This window comes from Charadrius vociferus, unplaced genomic scaffold, assembly GCF_000708025.1.
Source record: "Charadrius vociferus isolate BGI_N301 unplaced genomic scaffold, ASM70802v2 scaffold187, whole genome shotgun sequence".
In the NCBI taxonomy this organism is placed as follows: domain Eukaryota; kingdom Metazoa; phylum Chordata; class Aves; order Charadriiformes; family Charadriidae; genus Charadrius; species Charadrius vociferus.
This window is the reverse complement of record NW_009649180.1, coordinates 1,974,450-1,997,093: the sequence shown is the minus strand read 5'-3', so window position 1 is coordinate 1,997,093 and position 22,644 is coordinate 1,974,450. Positions and strand designations below refer to the sequence as shown.

Below are 22,644 nucleotides of genomic sequence, written 5' to 3'. Positions count from 1 at the left end.
GAAAGAGGTAAGTCTCACTTGAACAATTAAAAGATGAAGTTACTTTGTTTAATAAATCCAGATCCTCAGATGAAGTTACTTTGTTTAATAAATCCAGATCCTCTGAGGATACTTACAAATGCAAAGTAATTAGTACTAACTGGAGAATTCTTATTTAACAAGAAGCTGGGGCATTTTTCTTCTGAACCGTAATGTGGTGGGTTTTTTCTGTAACACCATCTTGTTCATGTTTCCTTCTAGGATATGTGATTGATTCAAGAAGTTGTTTTGTCCTAACGTGTTGGTGGCATTGGAAATAACTGCATCTGTCTTGCTTTCTAGGTTGATGGGAACGTGAGCAAAATTTATTGTCAGAATCTTTGTTTGTTAGCTAAGCTTTTTCTGGACCACAAAACCTTGTATTATGATGTTGAACCATTCCTCTTCTATGTCCTTACAAAAAATGATGAGAAAGGCTGCCATTTAGTTGGATATTTCTCTAAGGTAAAAAAAAAAAAAGTGGGGTTATCTTGAACATTTGTAGTTTCTCACTCTTAATGTTTGTGCCAATAGCGAAGAAAAACAATGCAGAAGCTTGAAGTCTTCTCTATAAATCTCAAATATAGTGTGCATTGTCTCAAATACACTTGTACTTTCTTGTCTTAAAGACTGATGCAAATTCAGAAATTGTATGTGCATTCAGCCACATTCATTGGGGGGTTTTTGTTGGTTTGGTTGTTGGGGGGGTTGGGTTTTTTTGTTTTGTGGTGTCGTGTCCCCCCCCACCCCCGAATGTGTTGTGGTTTCGGTTGAAATTTAAACCTTTTTCCTCCCCCTACCATTTTCGAAGTAGCGTACCAAGTCTAACTTCTAAGAGTTGATAGGTATTTGAAATGTTGATGTGTTTCCATAGTTTTACTGCTAGCAGTTCAAGGTGGCTATTTAGACAGAAATGACCAGCAGAGTTCATCTCTTGTCTACCGTCTGATCTAATGCAGTTTCTCACTGCACTGAGTGTAAGAATGCAGTGCCTAATTTTATGGTGGATGCCTTCTTTAGAGTGGATGCCTTTTTAGGTTGTGGGTTTTATTTGAATTTTAAAGCAATAGATGGCTGCTATAGACAAAAATACCACTTATGTAGACTGTGTTGAAAAAGGTGACCAAAATTAATGGTGAAATATAATTAGATATGTCTGCAACAGGAAGAGCTTCCATTAGTCAATTTGTCCATAAGAAACATGATGACTTCATGTAGTTACTTAGAAATTCAGTAATTCTTGCCCCTAGTATCACCACTTCCCTCAGTATATAATTTGCTTTCTTTAAGAAGGGATTTGTATGAAGATACTACTTTGGAGAAGTTTAAAAATCATGTCAGAGTACCTGCATATTATAGTGATCTCTTGGGGGTCTGACCAGTTCCTTTGGAGATGTGGGCCTTGCTGAGATTAAAGTAACATTGAGATGTGTAGGCACAATCTGCTCTGTCTGTTATGCCAGTTGAAAGTTCTTGTGGCATACAAATATGTCAACTCTGATATAGGCAAGTATTTTATAGTATATTTATTTACGGTACTGCAGGCATGTTGTGGTTTAACGCCAGTGGGCAACTAGAACCACACAGTGATTCACTCGCTCTCCCCACCACCCTCCAACCCCACTGCCTACCCCTCCCACCAACACCCCCCATCCCTCCTAGGGTAGGGATTAAAAACCCTCGGGGGTTGACATAAAGACAGTTTAATAGGTAAAGCAAAAGCTGTGCATGCAAGGAAAGCAAAACAAGGAATTCATTCACTGCTTCCCATTGGCAGGCCGGTGTTCAGCCATCCCCAGGAGAGCAGGGCACCATCAGGTGTAATGGATACTTGGGAAGACAAAACGCCATCACCCCGAATGTTCTCCCCTTCCTTCTTTCTTCCCCCAGCTTTATACGCTGAGCATGATGTCCTATGGTATGGAATATCCATTTTGTCATTTGGGGTCAGCTGTCCCAGCTGTGTCCCCTCCCAACTTTTTGTACACCTCCAGCCTACTCGCTGGTGGGGCAGTGTGAGGAGCAGAAAAGGCCTTGACTCCGCGTAAGCACTGCTCAGCAATAGCAAAAACATCCCTATATTATTAACACACTTTCCAGCACAAATCCCCACATAGCCCCATAAGAAGAAATGAAGAAAATTAACTCTACCGCAGCCAAAACCAACACAAGGTGTTAAGATGAGTGTCTCTTGATGTTTGTTCCTTCTTTCAGCAAAGATGCATTTTCTTTCCCTGCTTCACCCCTGTTGCTTTTGGCTGGTCTGTTTGTCACATCTGATGATCATGAATCATATCAGTATCTACTGAAACTTAGAAAAAAAAAAACAAACCCTTCATCTCAGAGTCCACTCTGAAGTACTGAAATTATTCACTGAATAATTATGTCCTGCCCTCTGCACGTTTTTGTTTTTGTTTTGTTTTGTTTTTTTTTTTTAAGCATGTGTGTGTGCTTTTGCTGGCAGAAATACTCTGGGTTTTCTTCCCTGATTACAAGTGTATTGCCAGGATGTGAACTTCATACTGGGAGTCTTGAGAGTTTGAGAAGCCTGTACAGAGAAAATGCTTCACAATACCGTAGAAACTAAGAAACCTTGTGAAATACAGCATGGGTATCTGTTCTTACAGCTGAAGAAATGTTGGGAAACCAACATACTGGCATGTGATCCTGTCAGTGTCATCACTGGTCTGGTGTCACGTGTGGAGGCTGAAGTGATAAGTGGTTTCTCAAACTATACCTGTGCTTGCCATGACTTCTTGTCAGTTAATGCTGACCTGGATATTTCTTGTTGATTTATTTGGTCTCCCTCAAAACTACCTAGTGCTGACTTGGGGATTTATTTTTTTGTCTGTGTATAATCTTTTAAAAGCAACAAGGCTTGAAGACTCTTCCTTTTTATCAATACATCTGGAAGAACCTATAACCTTACACTGTTAGAATAGCTTCCTAGTTTAGACTCTTCCCTGTGTTGTCTTAAACAATCAGTGTAATATTTGCCTCCATTGGCTATATGTTACATGACTTCATTCTGTCTGAAAGAGCTCTGGTTTCTGAGCATTCTGCCTTAATTTGGATTCAGGTGAGAAGCATTCAGCTTTGAAAAAGTTAGTATGCTTCAAGTAAGACTACTTAGTTCTATAGGTATGGGGTTCCTTCCCTCCACCCTGACCCCATATTCATTCAGAGAGACAAGACAAAACAAAGATGGAAGCGAGCAGGCACTTAGTGTAACAATTACAGAAAATACAACTTCAGTTTGTGTATGGATATTATTTTCCACTTTTATATCCTTGACAGAATGGCCAGTGAATGTCTTGTTTTGAGGACATATGAAAATATTGCCCTCTTTCTCCTGTCTTCCTTCTTTACAGCACTTAAACTTCATTTTGCTGTTTAGACAGTGTATTTAATTTTTAAGATGCTGACTAGTTAACTAATAAATATTTTGAAGGGTATGTTTTATACTTCCTTCTTCTAATTAAATATTAATGTGGACTTATTTGACTTTGGTACTGACCTCATGCATCTGTTCACCTTATTGGGATATCTTACAAGGACAGTGGCAGGTGCAGGCAATTGCCCACTTCAGCAGTGCTTTGACATACTTGATCTGTTTCTTCTTCCCACAGGAAAAGCTTTGCCAGCAGAAGTACAATGTCTCCTGCATAATGATCATGCCCCAATACCAAAGGCAAGGATTTGGAAGGTTTCTCATTGATTTCAGTAAGTGAAGTGTTTTATTTACACTTGTGATCCAGGGAGGTGATGGCTGTTACAAGAAATTGTAACATACGAAACTTTATTTAATTACTTTGTTTTTATCAATAGATAATAGGATTTCTGTTTATATTTACATAGGATAGAAAAGCTCCCTGAAGTGAAAAACTTAGTGCTGCTCTGTTATTGTACTAGAGGAAATTGAGACTGAATCTCTCAGCAGTAATATTGGCTCACAAAGCCATTACTCTGAATGAATTGTCTAGATTACTTTCATTTTGCCTCCCTAGTTAGTATAAGAGGCAATTATTTGTGATTAAAGCTAAGAAGGTGTTAGTCCAAGGCATTCTCTACATTCTAATATTTCTAACTTATGCCTTCCATTAGCTAAAGAACTGTTTTAGCTAAAGAATTGCCACATAGAAGGAATGTATTTTGGGTTTTGTTTTCATCACTATGTTCATCACTTCCGTAGCGAAAGTTGTTACCAAAAAAGCGTAGGTGCTCATGGCTATATGTGTACTTGCTGCTTTATTTTGCCAAGTTGTCTGACCTGTTAGAAAGCTTCAGGCACACTTCTTTAAATATAGATTTGTTATCCCCCAAATCTTTAAGCTGCAGTGAAACTCCAAACAAAATCATCCAAAGAAACTTCTCAGCTAGGTGTCCTCAGCACTACTGAATCCAACTTCCTACAGTAATTTATAGGGAGGATGATAAAGGAATTGGTATACGTTTTATGTGGTTAGTTTTCACTATTACTTTTTTTGTAAAGCACCGTAGAATTACATGACAATAGAGATAGTTAAGGTAATAGGATTCCTGTCCGGAAGGTGTGTGCAAGAGCATTAAAATGCAAACAAAAATACACTGCAATATAACAGCAGGGCAAAGACAATAATTTGTAACTGTAGAGTTTAAATTCTGTGACTTATAGTGTTCTACCCAGCATGACTACACTAGGGTTCATAAAGATACTTAGTATGTCTCATCATTGCATGGCTTTATAAACAGTCTTCACTATACCCCTGTGAGTTAGGTAAGGATGGTTCTGGACCACTTAATGCACCATTGAAATGTAGCTATCACTGGAGCATAACACAACAGCTGTTCCATTGTGTGCCTTCTGCAACCTTTTAGGAAAGGCAGTGAGAAGTACCGCATGTTTCTGGAACTGCGGATTGAATTTTAAGCTTACTTAGGTAGAAATTGGCCCTGTTTTAGGATTAGGATCTCTTCTTGCTAAAGGAGATGGGGAACTTTTACTGGGCAAAGCTGGTAAGTACTTCTAGGCTTTTTCTTTGGTTTTTACTCTGTGGTGTCTTTCAAAAAAAGCACTTTTAACAAACGTTACTCTGGTTGCGTTTGCAATAGTTATGTCTACAAAACTGATGGTCCAGCTATGAAACCTGTGGATTCCACAGAAGGTCTGGATATGGGTATGCTGTGTCTCTCTGGATCTGTGCTCTGTCTGTTACTGTGCCGTGTGCTACTTCATCTGGAAGAATCAGTAGGGTATTCTGTCCCTCAGCCTTCTGGAAAAACCTGGAAGTACATCGGGTTGTTCGAGTCATTAGGATTTCCGTGATAACTTGCCACATGTCCTAATGGTATCCTTAACTTGAAGCTTATCTGGTGCTATTCTTATGGCTTTTCTCTTTGAAGACATGTTCATGTCACAGGTGTAGGCTGCAGCTATATACATGCTGGGCAGTCCGGAGACCAGCTTTAGCTTCTGCTGTAGCTAACAGACTGCCCACTTTGGGAGCACACAGTCAGTCCTTCTGTACATTTGCATGGTGTTTTGCCTTTGTTTTCTGTACAGAGGTTTCCTTAACTAACTGGGAGTCAGACTGTCTCAGTTTCCAACAGAGTGAAGAACCAAGAGGTGACTGAGAAAGTCTGGCTCTGTAGTGAGAGTGAGGTGCAAACTAAATTACGGGTAGTGAGAGAGCTGCTTGTGGCTGGTCTTCCCTAGGTGTAGAAAGGAAGGTAAAACTCCAAGGCTTGTTTTCCTAGGTTGTATCTATATCTTTTTGCAGGATCGAGGCTGAATGCCATCAAATGGGGCAGGCATGGCCTCATCTGGATTAGTGAGTCCAAAAGCTGTCTCCACACAAAAAAACTTCAAAATCAATTTTTTACTTTTTTGCTTGGAATTTTATTTGTTTCTACCTCCTGTATTGTAATTGACCGACTAACATCTTTTGTACGTCACCCTTTCTGTTCACTTGTGGTCTCTGAGAATAAGTCACTCTAACTGGCCTGAGAAGATGGGATATAACAAAAGCCCAGTTATTATTCTGAACTTGAACAGAGCAAGTTTATCATGGCTTAAAACATTTTTTTTGCCAGTAATATTATCTAGATGGTCATGTTCTCGTGAAGTTATTGGAAGATAAGTTTAACGTTCTGAATGTTAAGTCTTCATTTGTCATGCGAGTAGAGTGTCTAAACTGCTCTATTTTCAATTCTGTGAAGTAGTCACTGGTACTTGTCTCTCTTATAACAGTAACCAGAACAGGTTTTAGACTAAAATAATAAAAATGTAAGTAATTTTCAGAAAATGATAGTTACAAACCACAAAAGGGGAGGTCTCAAGAACTGTTTGCAAGTGGCTGACTGCTCTCATTACTTTGTATATATCTAGACACATGACAGTTAGAAAGGCTGGAAAGAACACAGCCTTCAGCCACTACACAAGTTATGCTTTGTCAGCAGACTGGTGAAAATGTAGTTTGTGGTACAGGATTTGTTTCTTTTTCGGTAAGTGAAATGCATTTGTTCAGATTATGATGTATTATTCTGTCTTGAACTAATATAATCTTTACAGATGAGTCTATGTGGTCATCCTATAACTTGCAAGGGAAAATAAATTCTTTTTATTTTGCCAAAATGAAAATAGGTATTTGTTTTCTGACCACTGTTGGGTTTTTTTATTCTTTTTCAATTAACTTTTTACTAACTATGTTTAAACTTATCTATATTTCAAATAGAAACTGATAATACTCTTATTTGTTTCTGTGTAGACACCAACATAAAGCTTTGTATAAGGTTTGTCTCTTCAGGAATCTATAATATCACATGTGGAAAAAAGGTTTTTAGGAAGGGTACTTTAACTTTTGTGAGAAGACAGCATACTCTAAAATGCCCAAGTTCTCGAGCCTGATCGTCTTTAGCAAAAATTTCATGTGTACTTTTCTGTATGTCATTGGTCATTTAAATAGAAATGTTGTTTTAAAAAACACAATATATGTGTCTGTATGTGTTCTGTTTTTTTAAAGTTGGGTAAGATTTATTTTCTATTACATTATTTTTGTAGTAGGGAAGTTACGGGTTTTGACTATTATAGAGACTTGGGCTGTTAGAAATGGAAAAAAGTTGAGTTCTAGATATTTATCAAACAGTGAAACTGTTGATTTGTAAAATTGCAGACTTGATACTGCCTCATTTTGCTTAATTCACTGTACTGTAAGACAAAATCAGGTTAACCTGTTTTATTTTCTAGAAGCATGTCATACTGAAGACAAAATGGTTTATGTGAAGTCTTCATTTTGTTTATACTGAGTATGGTTTATCAAATATTATTTTATAACACCTTGATTTTTTCTCATATAGGGAACCTAATTTTACTTGGAGTGTATCTAAGTGTACAAAAGCAGATCCTGGAAATGAATAAGGGTCTTAATTTGCTTGTTGTATTCATACCTTCCTGCCTTTTACAGGATAATTCTCGCCAGACTTCTTGGGTTTGGGCTTTTTCTTTTGTTTTCATTTCCTTGTTCTTCTTGTATTCTGTAAGGTTGACTGGGTTGTGATTGCAGGGTTGTACCTGAGGGAGAATAATTAATGTCTGGGTGAATATTTTGTATTTGCTGTAAGTTAAATTTTGGACAAGTAGACTCCAGCTTCAGTTGATCCACAAATAAACCAGAGAGCAGGCTTTTATTGTATAAGATTCCATTCTGGGTTTGTTTCACTTTGAATATGAGTCCAATTGTGGTGATACACAGCTATTATTCCTGTCACAGGGATTATATATACTTGCATTTGCGTGAGTCTTTGTGTCCTCTGTCAGTTCAGCCTGCATTGCTGTTGTGGTTTTGACAGTGCAAGCACTAAGCTACAGTGTTGTAGCTGCTCCTCTATGTGTGGTCCCATTTTTTTTATAAACTTCAGCGGCTTCTCTATACAAGAAGTTTTTCTTGATGTGAGCTCTCACAAGGCCTAGAATCTTCATACGCTTTCTGTTTCTACTCATTAGGCTGCAGTGCCAAAAAATGAGTATTTCTTTATTTGGCATATCTTACACAGAGTTCAGTATTACTAGAATGAAATACTGCCGTATTTCATATTTGTTTTCTGTAAGTTTAAAGCAATCTTTTGATTCACACTTTCTCATAAAGCTCATCTCATCACGGTGCCGTATTTCTGCTTATTGGATTGCAATTTCCATGCTGGAGGCCTAGCAGCAGTTGGAGGAAAAAGAAAATGCATGGGACTGTGTTAGGATAAACCGAACTGTGCTGGCTAGTATGTTGACGGTTCATTTGCATCACAGTAACAACTGGGTTCAATGCTGAGGAGCAAAGTCCTGGATAGCCTTTTGTTATTTATCTTGAGAGCAGTTTCTGGTCCAATTGATTGTAGCAGTTTCTTCCTTCCCTTCAGAATTCCTTCTTTTCTTTTGGTTTATCTGTTCATTGTGAAACGATTATTTTTGCTGAGAGAGGAAACCTGTTTTAATGATACTGGGATTCTATTTGGGCTATATATGTTCTTTGTTTTGTTTTGGGTGTGTGGGTTTTTTGTTTCACTTGTCTGTATGTTTGGGAAAGTCAGTGCTGACTTTTTGACCTTTTGTATCATTTCTTGCGTGCAACTTTTAATGGCCTTTTTTTCCCATTAGCTTTAACTAACCCCTGATTCCCTTCTGGGATGTGTAGCTCGGGTTTGTTTGTGGGACCATGATAGCAAAAGACAATTCAAGTCTGGTGGTAGAAGAAAGAAAGAGAATTTATATTACTTGAGGAGTTGTATTCTAGTGTAGGAAAAGTGGCTCTGTTTAATGTCCTTTTTTGCTCATTTCTCCAAATCTAGAATCTGTTTCTTGGTCCCAAGTATTTTTTTTTTCTTGTTCCATTTAAATAGGTGAGTAAATCTTCAATTCCTGATTTGCAGAAGCAGCAGAGTACCAGCAGTAGCAGCACTTGTGCAACAGCTTGTGTAGAACACCAGGGAAGGCAAGTTTTCAAGGGATGAGAGGACAAAAATTGGCTCTACAAGTAAAGGGAGAATAAACTGTTAAAGAAAAGTTTTATGTCTTTCCTCCTAAATGCTTCTTATGAGTAAGCATGAGAGCAAATAATAAAGGAGGTCAGTACAGTGACCGATATTTATTTACTGGTAACTGAGAGAGAGAGAGAGAGATCCGCTTTTTTGCTTCAAGTCAATTAGGCTGGTGGCAACATGCATTAGCCTATATTGCTTCTCAATAGGAAGTGGCTCAGTAAAGGACTGTGAACAAGATTTGGTGGGGTGGGAGGGTTCATTTGCTGTTTCCAGCTTTGAAGAACTTGTCTGAAGATCTTGAACTACAGACTGTTTCTTTGATCTCAGTTCTAGTCCTGTCTTCACTGCAAATTCCTACAATCGCTCGTCCACATGCAACTGTCTAGGGGCTCCTGTTTGAAAAAGCTGAAGTGGTGAAATGTTCTGGGCTAAAAGTGGGTAGGGAGTAAGGACAGATGTCCTTGAAGGTGTTTGTTAAACCCAGCTCACATAAGGATTCTTTCATTATGTATGCACTTTCATTGAGAAGTAAGGGGACGGTGATGGGGCAGTGAATAGGCACAAAAAGGATGGATACCTTTGTAAAGTGCATTCTTGAATTCTTTCCAGTTTGCACTTGTTTCAGAAGATCTGCATCTCTCTTTGGCGATGTGGAAGATCTTCATTGCTTAGGGCTCAGTCATGCAGAAGTGGTTAAGGACTGTGGATTGAGTCCAAATAATTACTTTAGGCACAGAAGCTGTCTCACAAGCTTTGACAGGTAACATAAACCTGTATTGATAAGAACGGGGACAATGGGTTTATTTCTTATTGCCAGCAGTTTTGAGACAGTTTTGAAACAAGCTGAAAAAAATGCATTGGATGAAACCTAGGATAGTCTTCGCATGCAGTTTACGGAGACTGTGAAAAGTGTGAGTTTTTCTTCTGGTTTTTAGTGCAATTTTGTTATCCCTACAAGTTTGGTAAAGAGCTGGTCTAGCCTGTAAAATCAATTTTTCTGTGAAAGGGAGGAGGTTTGGTTTCTGCTAAGCTTGAAGAAAAACATGAATGTAGTTCAAAAATAAAAATGCTTATTTCTGAATATGCTCAATTCAAACAGCATTTTCTCTTTCAGGATAAACTGGTTATTTCAAACTTCCTCATGACTCCAATACTTAAAAAGCTCTGTCTTTTGATACATACAAAAGGTTATTTTTGATTGAAAATAAGAATTCCTTTTAGACAATTTTGGGCTTAGTTTTCTCACTCATGTCCATTACTATGTCTTGGGTTTTTGCCGTGTCTTCAGAAGGAGTCAGGGTTGAGCTTTCCATGGCTAGTGGCAATTTGGTCAATGAGCTCTTCTAGTTCTATCTTCCACACTGGCTTTGTGGTACTTTGGTATATTAAGAAGGTTTGGAAGTGTTGCTATACAAAAATGTTGATTTCATAACTCTTGTATCTCTGGTTCCTGCTATAGTGTTTCTAGGCTTTCTGCTTTAACAGCAAATTAGGTTACCTGTGGAAACCTGAAAAGCAATGACTTTGTGAAGCACCATGTTTGTGCAGTCATCCAAAAAAATCAAGTTAAACAAAACTTGAAACTGGTAATGGACTAACATGTGGCCTGTCATTTAGGGCAACATATGGCTGATAGATTATACTAGCATTTGAGAAAATGTCACCCCTGTTTGGAAGATGATTAACTTCTTAAAAATGTAATAAATGTGTTGGAATTAAGTGGTGGAATAGAGTAAAAATGCTGCCTGAGGTTTTTACAGTGGCTCCGAGAAAGTATTGTGTCAGTAAAGGAAGAGCTTTGGAAAAGATGACAAATTTTCTTTATTGAAGGGTTTTTATTTTTTGGTAGGAAGCTGGAATGAGGCAAGGGAGCAAAGCCACTGCAGTATAGAAATGGTGTTTCTTCTTTTAAGAATATTTGAACACGGAAGCAATGACAGACTGTTAAGAAAAGCACTAAAAGGGCAAAAGAGGGCAGAAGTAATAAAAAGACATATAGTTTTCTTCTTTGTTATGATAAATTCAGACAATTCCTTTGCTGTGTAGCCTTAGCTGGTATTGTTTTAAGTAGCTGTGTAGACTTGCTGTGTAGTAACAGGTTGGGGGGGAGGGTAACTGATGTAGAACTCTGTTTAGCTGGAAACAAGACACAGACCTTGAACTGAGAAAACTTGTAAATAAACTTAATTTATTAACTTCTGGAAAACATAGTAGACTGGAGGGGGAAAAAAAAAAAAAGGTAAACATGGTTACTGGAATGGAGCAAATCTGTGCTGTCTACAGCTACCTGAAAGGAGGTTGTAGAGAGGTGGTTGTTGGTCTCTTCTCACAAGTTACAGCTAATAGGACAAGAGGAAATGGCATCAAGTTGCGCCGGGGAGGGTTAGGTTGGGCATTAGGAAAAACTTCTACACTGAAAGGGTTATCCAGGACTGGAACAGGCTGCCCAGGGAAGTGGTTGAATCAGCATCCTTGGATGTATTTAAAAGCCATCTAGATATGGTGCTCAGGGACATGGTTTAGAAGTGGGCCCAGTAGAGTAAGGTAATGGTTGCACTTGATGATCTTAAAGGTCTTCTCCAGCCATAACAATTCTGTGATTCTATTAGATCAGAGGAATTGTGTTCACATGTACAGCATGTAAGTTCTGGTATGCCTAGGGAACTGCTGGGAACCACTTCTGATCTGCCTGCCGTTTAGAGCTAGACCCAAGTTGCAGTGGGCTGTAAGTGGCTGGATGTACTTTTTTGGTATGTGTTTATATAGAAATGATACTCTAAATCCCCTAATCTGGTCATGGAAAGTAATGCATTGGCTAGAAAGTGGTATTTTGGAAAAACTACTTTAAGAAAATCAGAAGGATTTATTTTAAAATATAGAAATACTTCAATCAAATATGGATATGAAGTAGAAATAGCATTTGAAAAACAAGGGTGTCTGTGGAATGATGAACTCTTTCTGTAAACACCCCTTACACGTTTCCTTTCCAAAGTCTAGTGTTATGATGTTTTACAGTTTGTTGTAACAAATACTGAAATATATCAGGAATACAATCTAGGAATAAACATGCTTTAAAAAATAGTTGTCTACAGTTATACTTTGCTATGCTCTGTAAACAGAATTGAGATGAGGATGAAGTGGGACCATATTTTTTTTTTTTTCCAGATAAAATTTATTTTAACCAAGAGTATCTCAGCATTCCCTTTCGCAGATTACAATCGTGAAAGAACTGTTTAGTTACTGCTGAGGGTGAGAATGAGAGGCTGAGAGTGGAGAGGAACAGGATTTTTTTTAAATAGGCTATATTGGAAAAATATATTCTCAAACTACAGTTATGAAGTCAACACCACAAATTTAAGGATCTGTATAAAAGAATCCTGTGCCATTTATTACCTCTGGCGGCTTATATTGAATCATTCTGTTTGGTTTTTTTACTACTGACTGACTTGTGTACCTGAATATAGAATACACTGGCAATCTTCCGGTCATTTTTGTTGGTGTGTTTACGAATGTATTGTGTCAAAATAAAAAGAAAAAAGTCAGGTATTTCAACCTTTTTTTCTTTAAGAGGGGGTTGAAAGTTGCTGTCTGTGGGAGCTGTGAATTTGTGAGGGAAACTGAATGCTGCTGCTTATTTTATGTTCTTTTCTAGATGATTGATTATGTTGCTGACCTGAAGGCATGAGTTTGGCCTCTCCTAAATAACTAATAAGGAACATTCTGTCAAGCTGAGATTTAGATGAGGGGGGAATAAAGATGGATTTTGAATCAAGCTTTGTTGATTTAAGATTATTCCAAGAAAATCAGCCTCTTGGGATTTCTTGGCATTGCTTGTATATAGCTTCAAGACACTGTGCATTTATCAGAACTGCAAAAGAAATCAGGCATGTCACTTCAGATACAGAAGCTAAGACTTTTAACTGAAGAGCATCTTTATTTCAGATAGCATTGAAAACAGCCAAAAGGCAAGGCCAAACATGGTAACAATGAAAACAAATGTTTGTTGGACAAAGCTGTCTTTTATAGGGTGTTAGTGAACAGGAGAAGCCATCTGCTGAAGACTGGTGGCTAAAAACAGATTTTAATTAAGTAGCGCATTTTTAACGATCAGGAATTTCTGCTTTTGACTGCAGTGTAGTTCTGTTGCAGCAAGTCAGTGGACAAAATGGGTATTTTGTAGCCTGTCACCCCATTGTTGAGGCACAGTGAGATATCTCACCTCAATGAGAGAACCTTGAGGCTTTCGTAACAGATGTCTTTCTTTTCCAGAGCCATCACTTTTATCAGGCAGTTCTAACTTCTTGTAAAGACTTTTTTTTTTTTTCTCCTTGTTTACTTCTGTTAAGAGTAACAGTAGATATTTAGCAGATTGCCATGTCTTGGGCTTAGCTTTTTGAAGTGCGCTGCAGTAGATGGATTTTTGTGTTCAGTGCTTGGTAGATAATGTGTGCTTGTTTACCACACGTTTCTGTATCTGCTGGCTAACCAGGTGTCACCATGAGACTCCCTAATAACCTCCTTCATCTGTGAGTTCTTTCTTCTAAATCTTAATGAACTGCAGTGATGTTTTGCTGCCCATGTAAGACAAACACAGCTTGCATCTTCTGTTGTGTCTTATGGAGTGTGTGTCATGACCACTTACCTGAGTGAATACAGTATTTGCAGTGATTTCCTAGATGTGTCTTTTGAATTCTCAGTACTTACTCCCTGTTTCGCTTTTGTTCACGCTCTTTAGGACTACTAGGCTGTCTTTTGTAGGTATGAATAAAACAATGATTGGAAAAGCTCTTGGGCTCTGGAACTTGATTATATACTCTAAAACTGTTAAAACCATCCCTGATCTAGTTTTGGTCCAGGGCATCTGTCACATTCCAAGTGTGATGATAATTTTCTGGAGCCATGAATCTGGGAGAATTATGTTAGCAGCCAGCTTAATGCTTGTCCTGGTTTGAGAGACACAGGACTAATTTCTCTTTTAATGCTTGGGAAAACTGCACTCTTAGAAGACTCTTGTGTCTGAATTTGTGAAAATATTTACTTTATAGTCAGCTACCGTATGTGGGTTTCAAGGTCTTAGTGTTTTTTGAGGTCGCCAGGTGCAGGGATGAGGAGGAGCGAGACCTGGGCACTTGACCCAAGCTGGCTAACAGGATTATTTCATACCATGAACGTCACATTCAATATAAATTAGAAAGTTTGCTCTGAAGTTCTGTCTCTCCCTTGATGGTGGTGATCCAGAGAACTTCTTGCCCTGGTGACGGACTCCTGAGGCCTTCCCTACCTCCCGAGGCCATAGCGCTCATAGTGCCCGACATTTGCTGTTCATTGCTGGGAGTGCACAGCTTCCTACTGATAGTATTGGCTAAGTATAATCCTTGTATATTTTATATTGGTATTGGGATCAATATTGGTTCTTTAGTGTTATTAATGTTAATTATCTAGTCTTATTCTATTAAATCTGTTTATATTGCAACCCCTGGGTTTCCTTGTTTTTTCTCTGATTCCGCTTCCCAGGTTGAGGAGGTGTCGTCAGGTGACAGAGTAATTTGTCTAAAAGACAATAAACTGTTGCGGGTTTTCTCAAACCATAATAAGGTTTAGCTGAGAGTTGGAGCTTAATGGTATGGATGCCATATGGTTGGCCTCTGCCATGTAAAAGTTCTGGGCATATTTGGTTTACTTACTATATTAGACATAGCCTCCTAAGTCCATCTTCCTTGTCAATTGAGTATTGTAGGAGTATGTAGATTCTATAAGATGGCAAACAGGTGGTATTTTCTAATGAGCATGCTTGATGCATTTTTAACAATGGTATTCATGTGCTGTCAACATTTAACACCAGAAGGTAATGGCAGTTCTTAAAGGAAATTCATTCAACAGTTACAGTTGTATGAACAATTTACTGTTCAGTGTCATTTAATAATAATTCAGTAATAATTTAGTAATAATTCAAAAATGTAAATCTAAATAATACCTTAAAACATCACTTATAAAATCAAGTACAATCCATCCTTGTTAATGATCTTCTGAACTACTTAACCTACTGACAAATTTATTCATCCAATTGGTAGTCAGGGCTGATGCCCTCTGTGCGTGCAAGTCTTGCTTTTATAAGGGTACTTCAATTCCTTTTCTCTTGCTTCTCACACCACTTATAAGTAGTCCACTTTGTACACAGAACCTCCACTCAAGGGGTTTATTGGCAACTGGCACAGGTAAAATAAGTGTTAGCCAATTAATTCACTCAAAGGGTGCCTTTTGTTGGTCTTACTGTAAGGCAGTCATCTTTACCTTTCCTTCCCATCATGAAGGGCATTTGTTTAGCCCTAACCTCTTCTGTGAAGCTTTCTATAAAGGAACTAAAGGTTTTGGGCCCCCTGGGTTGAGTTTACTTGAGGATGTGGAGAGGAATGAGAGCTGGCATTATTTCTTGTAACAATAATGAGAGAATCTTTGGCTTACTCTGTTCATCATGAAGAAAGCTTTTCTTTAACCAGACAAAGAAGAAAAGAGAATGTAGCAGGTTGTTCACTGATCTAAGCATCTCAAGTTACAGCTAGTCTGCCTTTTTTTTTTTTTTTTATAGTGTTTGTGTGGATCTTGTCATTGGGGTCCTTTGAAGCTGCCTCAAAAGTGCTTTCAAAGAGGGTACTAACACCTATTTAAGGTCCTCTATCTTTGACCTTCCTCCCGTTGACACAGATGAGAACAGTTCAGAGGCACACAGAATAGTTACGGAAAAAACGGTAACATGAATTACAGTTTTAGGAATCTTAAGTCTTAATAAGCTCACACTTTCACCTTACCTATTTCTGCCTTACACTCATGGTCATACCTCTGAACTTTGAATGCTAAGCTGACCAACTGCATTGAGCTGTCATGTCTGAATACTCAGCTGTTTTGACTTTTTCCAACTACCCTTTTGAACCTGTGTCTTCACAACTTGTTCATGTAATTTCAAAACAAAGTATTTGATGTCTTATAAGACAAAAGGAAGTCTCTTAGGATAACTTGAAATGCTGGTTTGAGGGAAATCTTCACTTTAGATACTAATGTATTATAAAAACAGTTACTTGCACTTACTGTTCTTTCAGATCTCTGGTTTGATACAGAACATTGCATGAAAACTTAGGAGTTCTTCCTTTCCATATTAAGGGACTTATTTTACTTGGTTATGTTTCAAACAAAACAAAGTTTAATGGAGAAGTGCTTGATTCCATCTGTCTGAATCTGGTAATTCATTTGTGGGGGCGGGTCTTCAAAGAGGCTGAGAAAAACTCAGAACATGCAAGGGCGAATAGTTCACTGGTTGCTTCTTTTGTTCTGGATAGATTCTCATTAATACCTTTTCTTCTGACACAAATAATAACAAAATACTAATAGGATTTGAACGGTGCTGATTACATAAGGGCAATCTTTTGAGCACAAACTATTGCTTACAGCTTTCAGAAGGGCTCCATTTTATGACTGGGGGCCTCTGAGAAGTAGATCTGAAGCTGTTTCCAACTTCTGGCAGTAGTTTAATTTTCTTGCTGCTCTCTTGTCTGATCAGGATTTTCAGCAGTGCATTGGCATCTTTAAAGTGTGTATCTGGAAAGCTTTCATAAGTAACTCGATTCTGTCTTCTGTATCAGAGTTACTTCAGTGGTGTTGTGATACATTTGCTGTGTGTGGAAGTGTATGTGAATGTTTATATGTCTGATTGTGATGTGCATGCATAACTATGAACCTGAGATTGACAGGTTTAAATTATATAATGCATGAGGAAAAGCTGTTATCCTTAAACCAGACCAAAGTCCAGATTGCTAGCACAGGATTAGTTGCTCATTTTTGTGATGTATTGTGTATGTATCTAAATGGACTTCTGTTGTGAAGGAGACATTCAGTTTAAAATTAGAGAAAGATCAATAAACTAGAATCTGTACTTATGATCCAAGCAACCTGCTCGTATTTGACTCCTGTTTTCATGACATCAGTACACTGATCCTATCCCTTTGCTACCCTCCAGCAGTTCTGGTCAGTGGTGATGTTTTTGATCTCACTTCACTGGCAGATAGACTAGATCAGTGGAATTCATTGCTGACTGTTTAAGTGCATAACATGAGGAGGTGAATAACTGATATGATCCAAATGTTTAATTGCAAATTTGGAGCAACAATACATGCAACGCAGGTAATCTATACAGATGGTGCAGAGGTGCACCATGCATTTGAGGCCCAAATGTTAGGGAGAACACTTACGGCAAATGATATGCTGGATCTGCTACTTGCAAATAAAGAGGAACTGATTGACTAGTCAGTGGTAGTGGCTGTGAGATGATAGTAGCGTTTCAGATCCTGATGGAAATGAGGAGGTCAACTAGCAGACTAAGGCCCAGAATTTTACCTTGTTTAGAGAACTGGTAAGTGGTTTCCTGTAAGAGTCTGCTGTGAAGGGCAAAAGAGCACAGGACATGTTGTCCAGGTCTGGAGCCCCCAATATAAGAAGGACATGGACCTGTTGGAGTGCATCTAGAGGAGGGCCACGAAGATGATCAGAGGGCTGGAACACCTCTCCTATGAAGAGAGGCTGAGAGAATTGGGGTTGTTCAGCCTGGAGAAGAGAAGGCTCCAAGGAGACCTTGTTTTGGACTGTGTTGCATAGGTGCATTTTGAACCGGACTTGATGATGTGGTACTCAACACTGGCAGCTTTCTTCAAGCCTATTTATAGGATCAGTGGTGCATTACTATTGTTACTGTAGCTGAACAGCTTCAGAAAGACAAAATGGAGTTTAGTTGTGCATTGACAGCAATTCTATGTAGCTGTTGAAATTAATGTGATTGCAGTGGCCTCAGTACGTGGCTGGAGAGCAAGCACGTCCCTTAGAATGGCAACAGTGCTTCAGTCTTTGTTGTCTGGCTTGTCCTTGGTTCACACACAGTTAAGCCATTTACAACTCAGCTGCTGAATACCAGTAATGCAGATGACATGTCTTGTAGGCAAACTGAAGCTGGTGACAGTTTACCTTATTATGACACGCTGTATGTTGTAGCAGCTCAGTAGCTGTTTCATGACACTTTGAGAGCTGACAACCTGACAGTTGTTCTAAGCTATGTCTTTCCTGTTTGTGAGTTGAAGCCTGTTCTTAAAATGGGCTTTCTATGCAGGCAAGGCTTGAGCAAGTTTGGAACCATTTAAGTTTGCTTTTGTGTTTTGCTCTGAGGTGAATTACAGTGGCAAAGGAGACTTAATTTTGGAAGCCAAGGTTAATAGATTTGAATTTGGTTCTTCATATGTTTTATTCCCCACCTTGATTCTCAGTCATTGTCTAGTACAAGAATACCATCTGACTTTCTGGGTTTAAAAATGATTGTAAGATCATTCAGATGTGATAATATAGTGTCATCTGTTTTGTGTGTATTTTAATACATAAGCAATAAATTAATGCTTTTGCAATTATACTTCTCTTAAATTTTGATCCTATGTACTTTGAAAGGTGGAGAGTCTTTTTCTTCTGTGTAAATGAACTAAAGATTCACAATAGAAATTTCCCTCTTTGAAGGAAGGTACCATGATGATGGTCAAGTAATTTTACTAGAGAGCATGGAAGGTGATAGCCTAAAAAGCACGAGAGGAAGCTGTCTTGATGAAACCCTGATGAATAGAATAAAGATCTCCTATTTGCCAAGTCCACTGCTGTTCAAAGTCCAATAGGTTATGGTGGCAGGGTTACTGCTGAAAGACTCTTAGGAGTTACTCTAAACTAGGGACCTCTGCTACACTGCGTTTTCTGTACTGTTCTTGTGCTTTGTAAGAGTTGCTCCTATTTGAGAGCTTTGAGTGTTAGAGCAAAGCTCTGCTGCTTTTCTTGCATTAAACTGCCACCAGTGGGGTTCTGGTTTTGAAAGAAACACTGCATTTGACTGCAGCTTTTCTTTAAGGTAAAAGCCAATCTAATCTGCAGGTCATCAAAAAGAAGTGAAGATCTAAGTTTGAATTACAAAATTTGAGTGAAGAGTTGTGTTCTCCTGAACAGCTAGGATAATCCAAGGTGAGGTCTCTGGAATACCCTGGTGGTACACATCCTAATTTTAAGATATTTGTCTTTTTGGTTTTTGGTAAACTGAGTTCTGTCTCAGTTGCAGGAAGATAGCGGACTTTCTTCACTAGTACTTGTAACTTTCTTTTTCAGACAGATTAATATTACTGATTTCCTAGAAAGTGATATTCAACGTGACTGCTTAAATAAGATCAGAACTGTGTTTGTCTCCAGTGTGTTATGTGATTGATACATAAAACCGTTTCCTAGATAACAGACTCTTAGATAAATGTGTCCTAAAATTTTCAGTGTAAACTATTATTTCCAACATTTTGTAGCAAACAGAAAGTCTATCCTAGCTGAAATGTAGGAGTTATGAATCCCTACCCTCGGGGTCGACATTGAAGACTCCGTTTGCTTTAATTTTTAACCTGCATAAGTGAAAATCAAATACGTAGATTTGTTGCTAGTAGCATAGGAGAAAGGAACTGCAATTTGTAAGTACTTATCCAGGTACAGAATGAGATTCAGTACTTTATTTGCCATTCAGGTATGTTTTTGCTAATTCTCTCTGTTTCTGCTGAAGGCAATGCAGTGCATTGCAATGCAATGTAACGAGGTGAAAGATATTTTCAGAACAATAGTTAAACATCATATATGATGTCTTATAAGAGCAAAGTGCCTCTCTGTGGCACTGTTTTCGAAGCTGCCTACCCATAAGCAGTGAAATTCAAGAAGTGGAGGAATTACACTGGATCAGTAAAGTGTCCATTGCATGTCACACAGTGTCTGTTGCGTGTGGTGAGTTTGATCTGTCAGATGCTCCATTAATGGAGCATGTGGATAATAGAACCAGGAAATGATACTAAAGATTTAGCTGGTGGCATCTTACGGAGTAGATTGCATTGAAACTGCCTCAGGATGCTCTGCATGGATTGTATTCTGGCTATGTTGAATTTTCAGTAAAATGTACAGTTGTATTGCCCATTGGAGATTGCAAAAAATGTTGTGATACTTCCGTATAAAGAGAACTAATGTACTTACTTTACAATCCAAATATAGCCCTCTATTTCACTTTCTTAGAACCTACTCTGTTACAGTTCTTTGTTTTCCCAAGTGTGGATGCTAACCAACCAATTATTGCTTACTCTTAAGCTAAACAAAGTAATCCTTGTATTTTGTATAAAACACAGCATTTCTAGGATTGTTCCAGGATATAAAGTTTTCTAAAAACAGAAATAGTAAATATAATTATATCAAAAAATGCTTGTTCAAAACCTTCATATTAGCTAACTTCTCTTCCTTGTCAGGTGAATAGGAGACCGCTAATGAAGTGTTCCTTCAATCCTGTGCAATATGCATACCACAGTTTAACTACTTCTGTGTGTAACTGAGCCACAGCATGGCCATGCTGTCTTGCGTGCAAACAAACAAGTGTAATTCAGGCACCTATATCCAGATCACAAATGGGCTGGAGGGAAGGGAGGACAAGACTGGGGGTTTTGTTTTTATGGTTTACTCAAATCTAGTTAAATTACTTAGCTTACTTGAAAACCTAATGGCTTTATAATGATTGTGGTCAGTCTTAAACACACTCAGAGAAACTGAACTTTTTAAAGCTAGATCTCTTTTTCTTTGTCCATTCATCAGAAGTGAAATGATAAATTGATTCATTCATAGCTACAGAATGTAAAGCATGTATAGAGAGCACACAGATTGCAGGAGAGCCCTTAAAGAATATCTTCAAACTTCATTTGACTTCTTTCTGTCAGTTTTAGTTTGTTCACTTGGTCTTTCTCAGTATACCAGTTCAATTTTTCAGTGTCTTTGTTTGCTGTTTCTTCCTGTGTCACTGGCCTCTATGTAATCTGCATCTCTCTATTCTTACACCTTTGAGGGCTAGTCTGGCTTTGCTATCATGTTAAAAGCAACGGGACGAGTCTGTGTTTCTTCAATAGATAATAAAATTCAATTCAGCTGTCTCAAGCTAAATCATGTGTGCCTTATAAATCACTCCAGTTTTAAATGCTTAATATTAGAAAGCTAAGGTAGTGAAGTTTGGAAGTGTGTATGGCAGAGAAAGAAGGATATGTCTTGGGGGTCTGGAGATAAAAGAGACTTAGTAATGAAACAGCTGCTTATGGCAGTTTATAACTTGAAGTATGCATAAAACTGCTTTCCTGCCATAGGACTGAGAGGGGGCTGATACGATCCTGATTTTTAGATTTTTTCAGGAGGGAGCTAGGGACATCCGAATTAGTTCACCTCACATCTGTCCCAGGCATATTAGTGGACATGACAATAAAGGCTAGTACTACTGAGCACATAGGTAAATGCAGTGAATGGAGAAAGATGATGGACTCTGCGCCGCTTGAAAAAGACAATGATACTTAACAAATTTTACCAAGTTCTTAGAAAGTGCCAAAAAGTGTGGGGATGGTCCATATCTAGCAGGTTCCATTTGTTTGGACAGAGCCAGACTAATTCTCTTTGCATGTGAGTTTCACAAGATGGTTGTGTGTTGTAGTCTGTCCCTTGGATATTTTTTTTTTCTGTTGGCCACTGTCAGAAGAGGGTACTATCAAGCTAGACCTCTGATCTCACACTGTTTTAATTTGTTTTAAGAGACAGAACTGAGCATAACAAAATCAGGAGTTAACTAACTGAAAGTTTCTGGAGACTGACACTCGTAAAACGTTGTTGTTTTCACATAAGTGTGTTGTGGACTCTGCTGTAACTATTTCGAGGGCATTACATACCAGGAATGCTGTAGATTGAAATTACAAGATACTGCTGAAGTCAATTTCTTTAAATGCATGTTTTAATGTCTGGTTATCTCCTAAATTTGTGTTGAAGGCATAAAATACATATATTTTATATTAACTTTCCCTTTCTCAAATTGAATTTTTTCTAATTGTTTAAAATCTAGAATAAGGTAAAACCTTAGTGGTTTTGGGGAGGTTTGCATGCCAAAAATCAAAGGCTGTAAATAGCACGTGGCATGTTGCTTCACTGTGAAGGCTGGAGATAAGGCAAGAAATGAAAATCATTAATGGTATTTTGGAAGTTTAATTTTGTGATACTGTCACTCATATGCCCAGAAGATATGACAGACAACTCTGTTTTTCTAGATTAGTTCTTTTATTTTGTTGGGGTTTTTTTTGGTGTGTAACATAATCTGACTTGTTTACGCTTGCGGGGGGAGGAGTGGGGAGGAGCTATATTTTGTCCTCTGAGTGTTATTGTTGTTCGTAGTCTCATATCAGGGATTATAGTTTAAGAAAGTTCTTTCAGGTTTCCGCTTTGAGGCTATCCATTATTAAGACACAATGACACTGGGGGTATCTGTTTAACAGGGGCATATTGTACTCATTTCAGATGCTTCAGGATAGATACACGAACTACCAAGATCAGTGTTTTTTATTTACCTGCAACTTAGATCAATTATTTGGCGTCTCTTTGGTAAGTTTAATTTAATAGATGTAATTCAAATCACAGAATCTGTTAAGAGAAACTTTCCATTCAGTGCTCGCTACATGTAACTGAGACTGTTACCTCTGATTTACATTTTAAATGCTACAGAATGTGAGTATAGGT

At 38.2% G+C, this 22,644-nt stretch overlaps 1 protein-coding gene across 1 annotated transcript in view; it reads left to right on the top strand.

Annotated features, from left to right (window-relative positions):
* KAT6B (K(lysine) acetyltransferase 6B) overlaps positions 1–22,644 on the top strand; it is a 110,611-nt gene that overhangs the window by 74,543 nt on the left and 13,424 nt on the right. The window contains exons 10-11 of the mRNA XM_009888660.1: positions 322–483; positions 3,648–3,741. Coding sequence (XP_009886962.1) covers positions 322–483; positions 3,648–3,741 — 256 coding nt within the window. The remainder of the gene's footprint in view (positions 1–321; positions 484–3,647; positions 3,742–22,644) is intronic.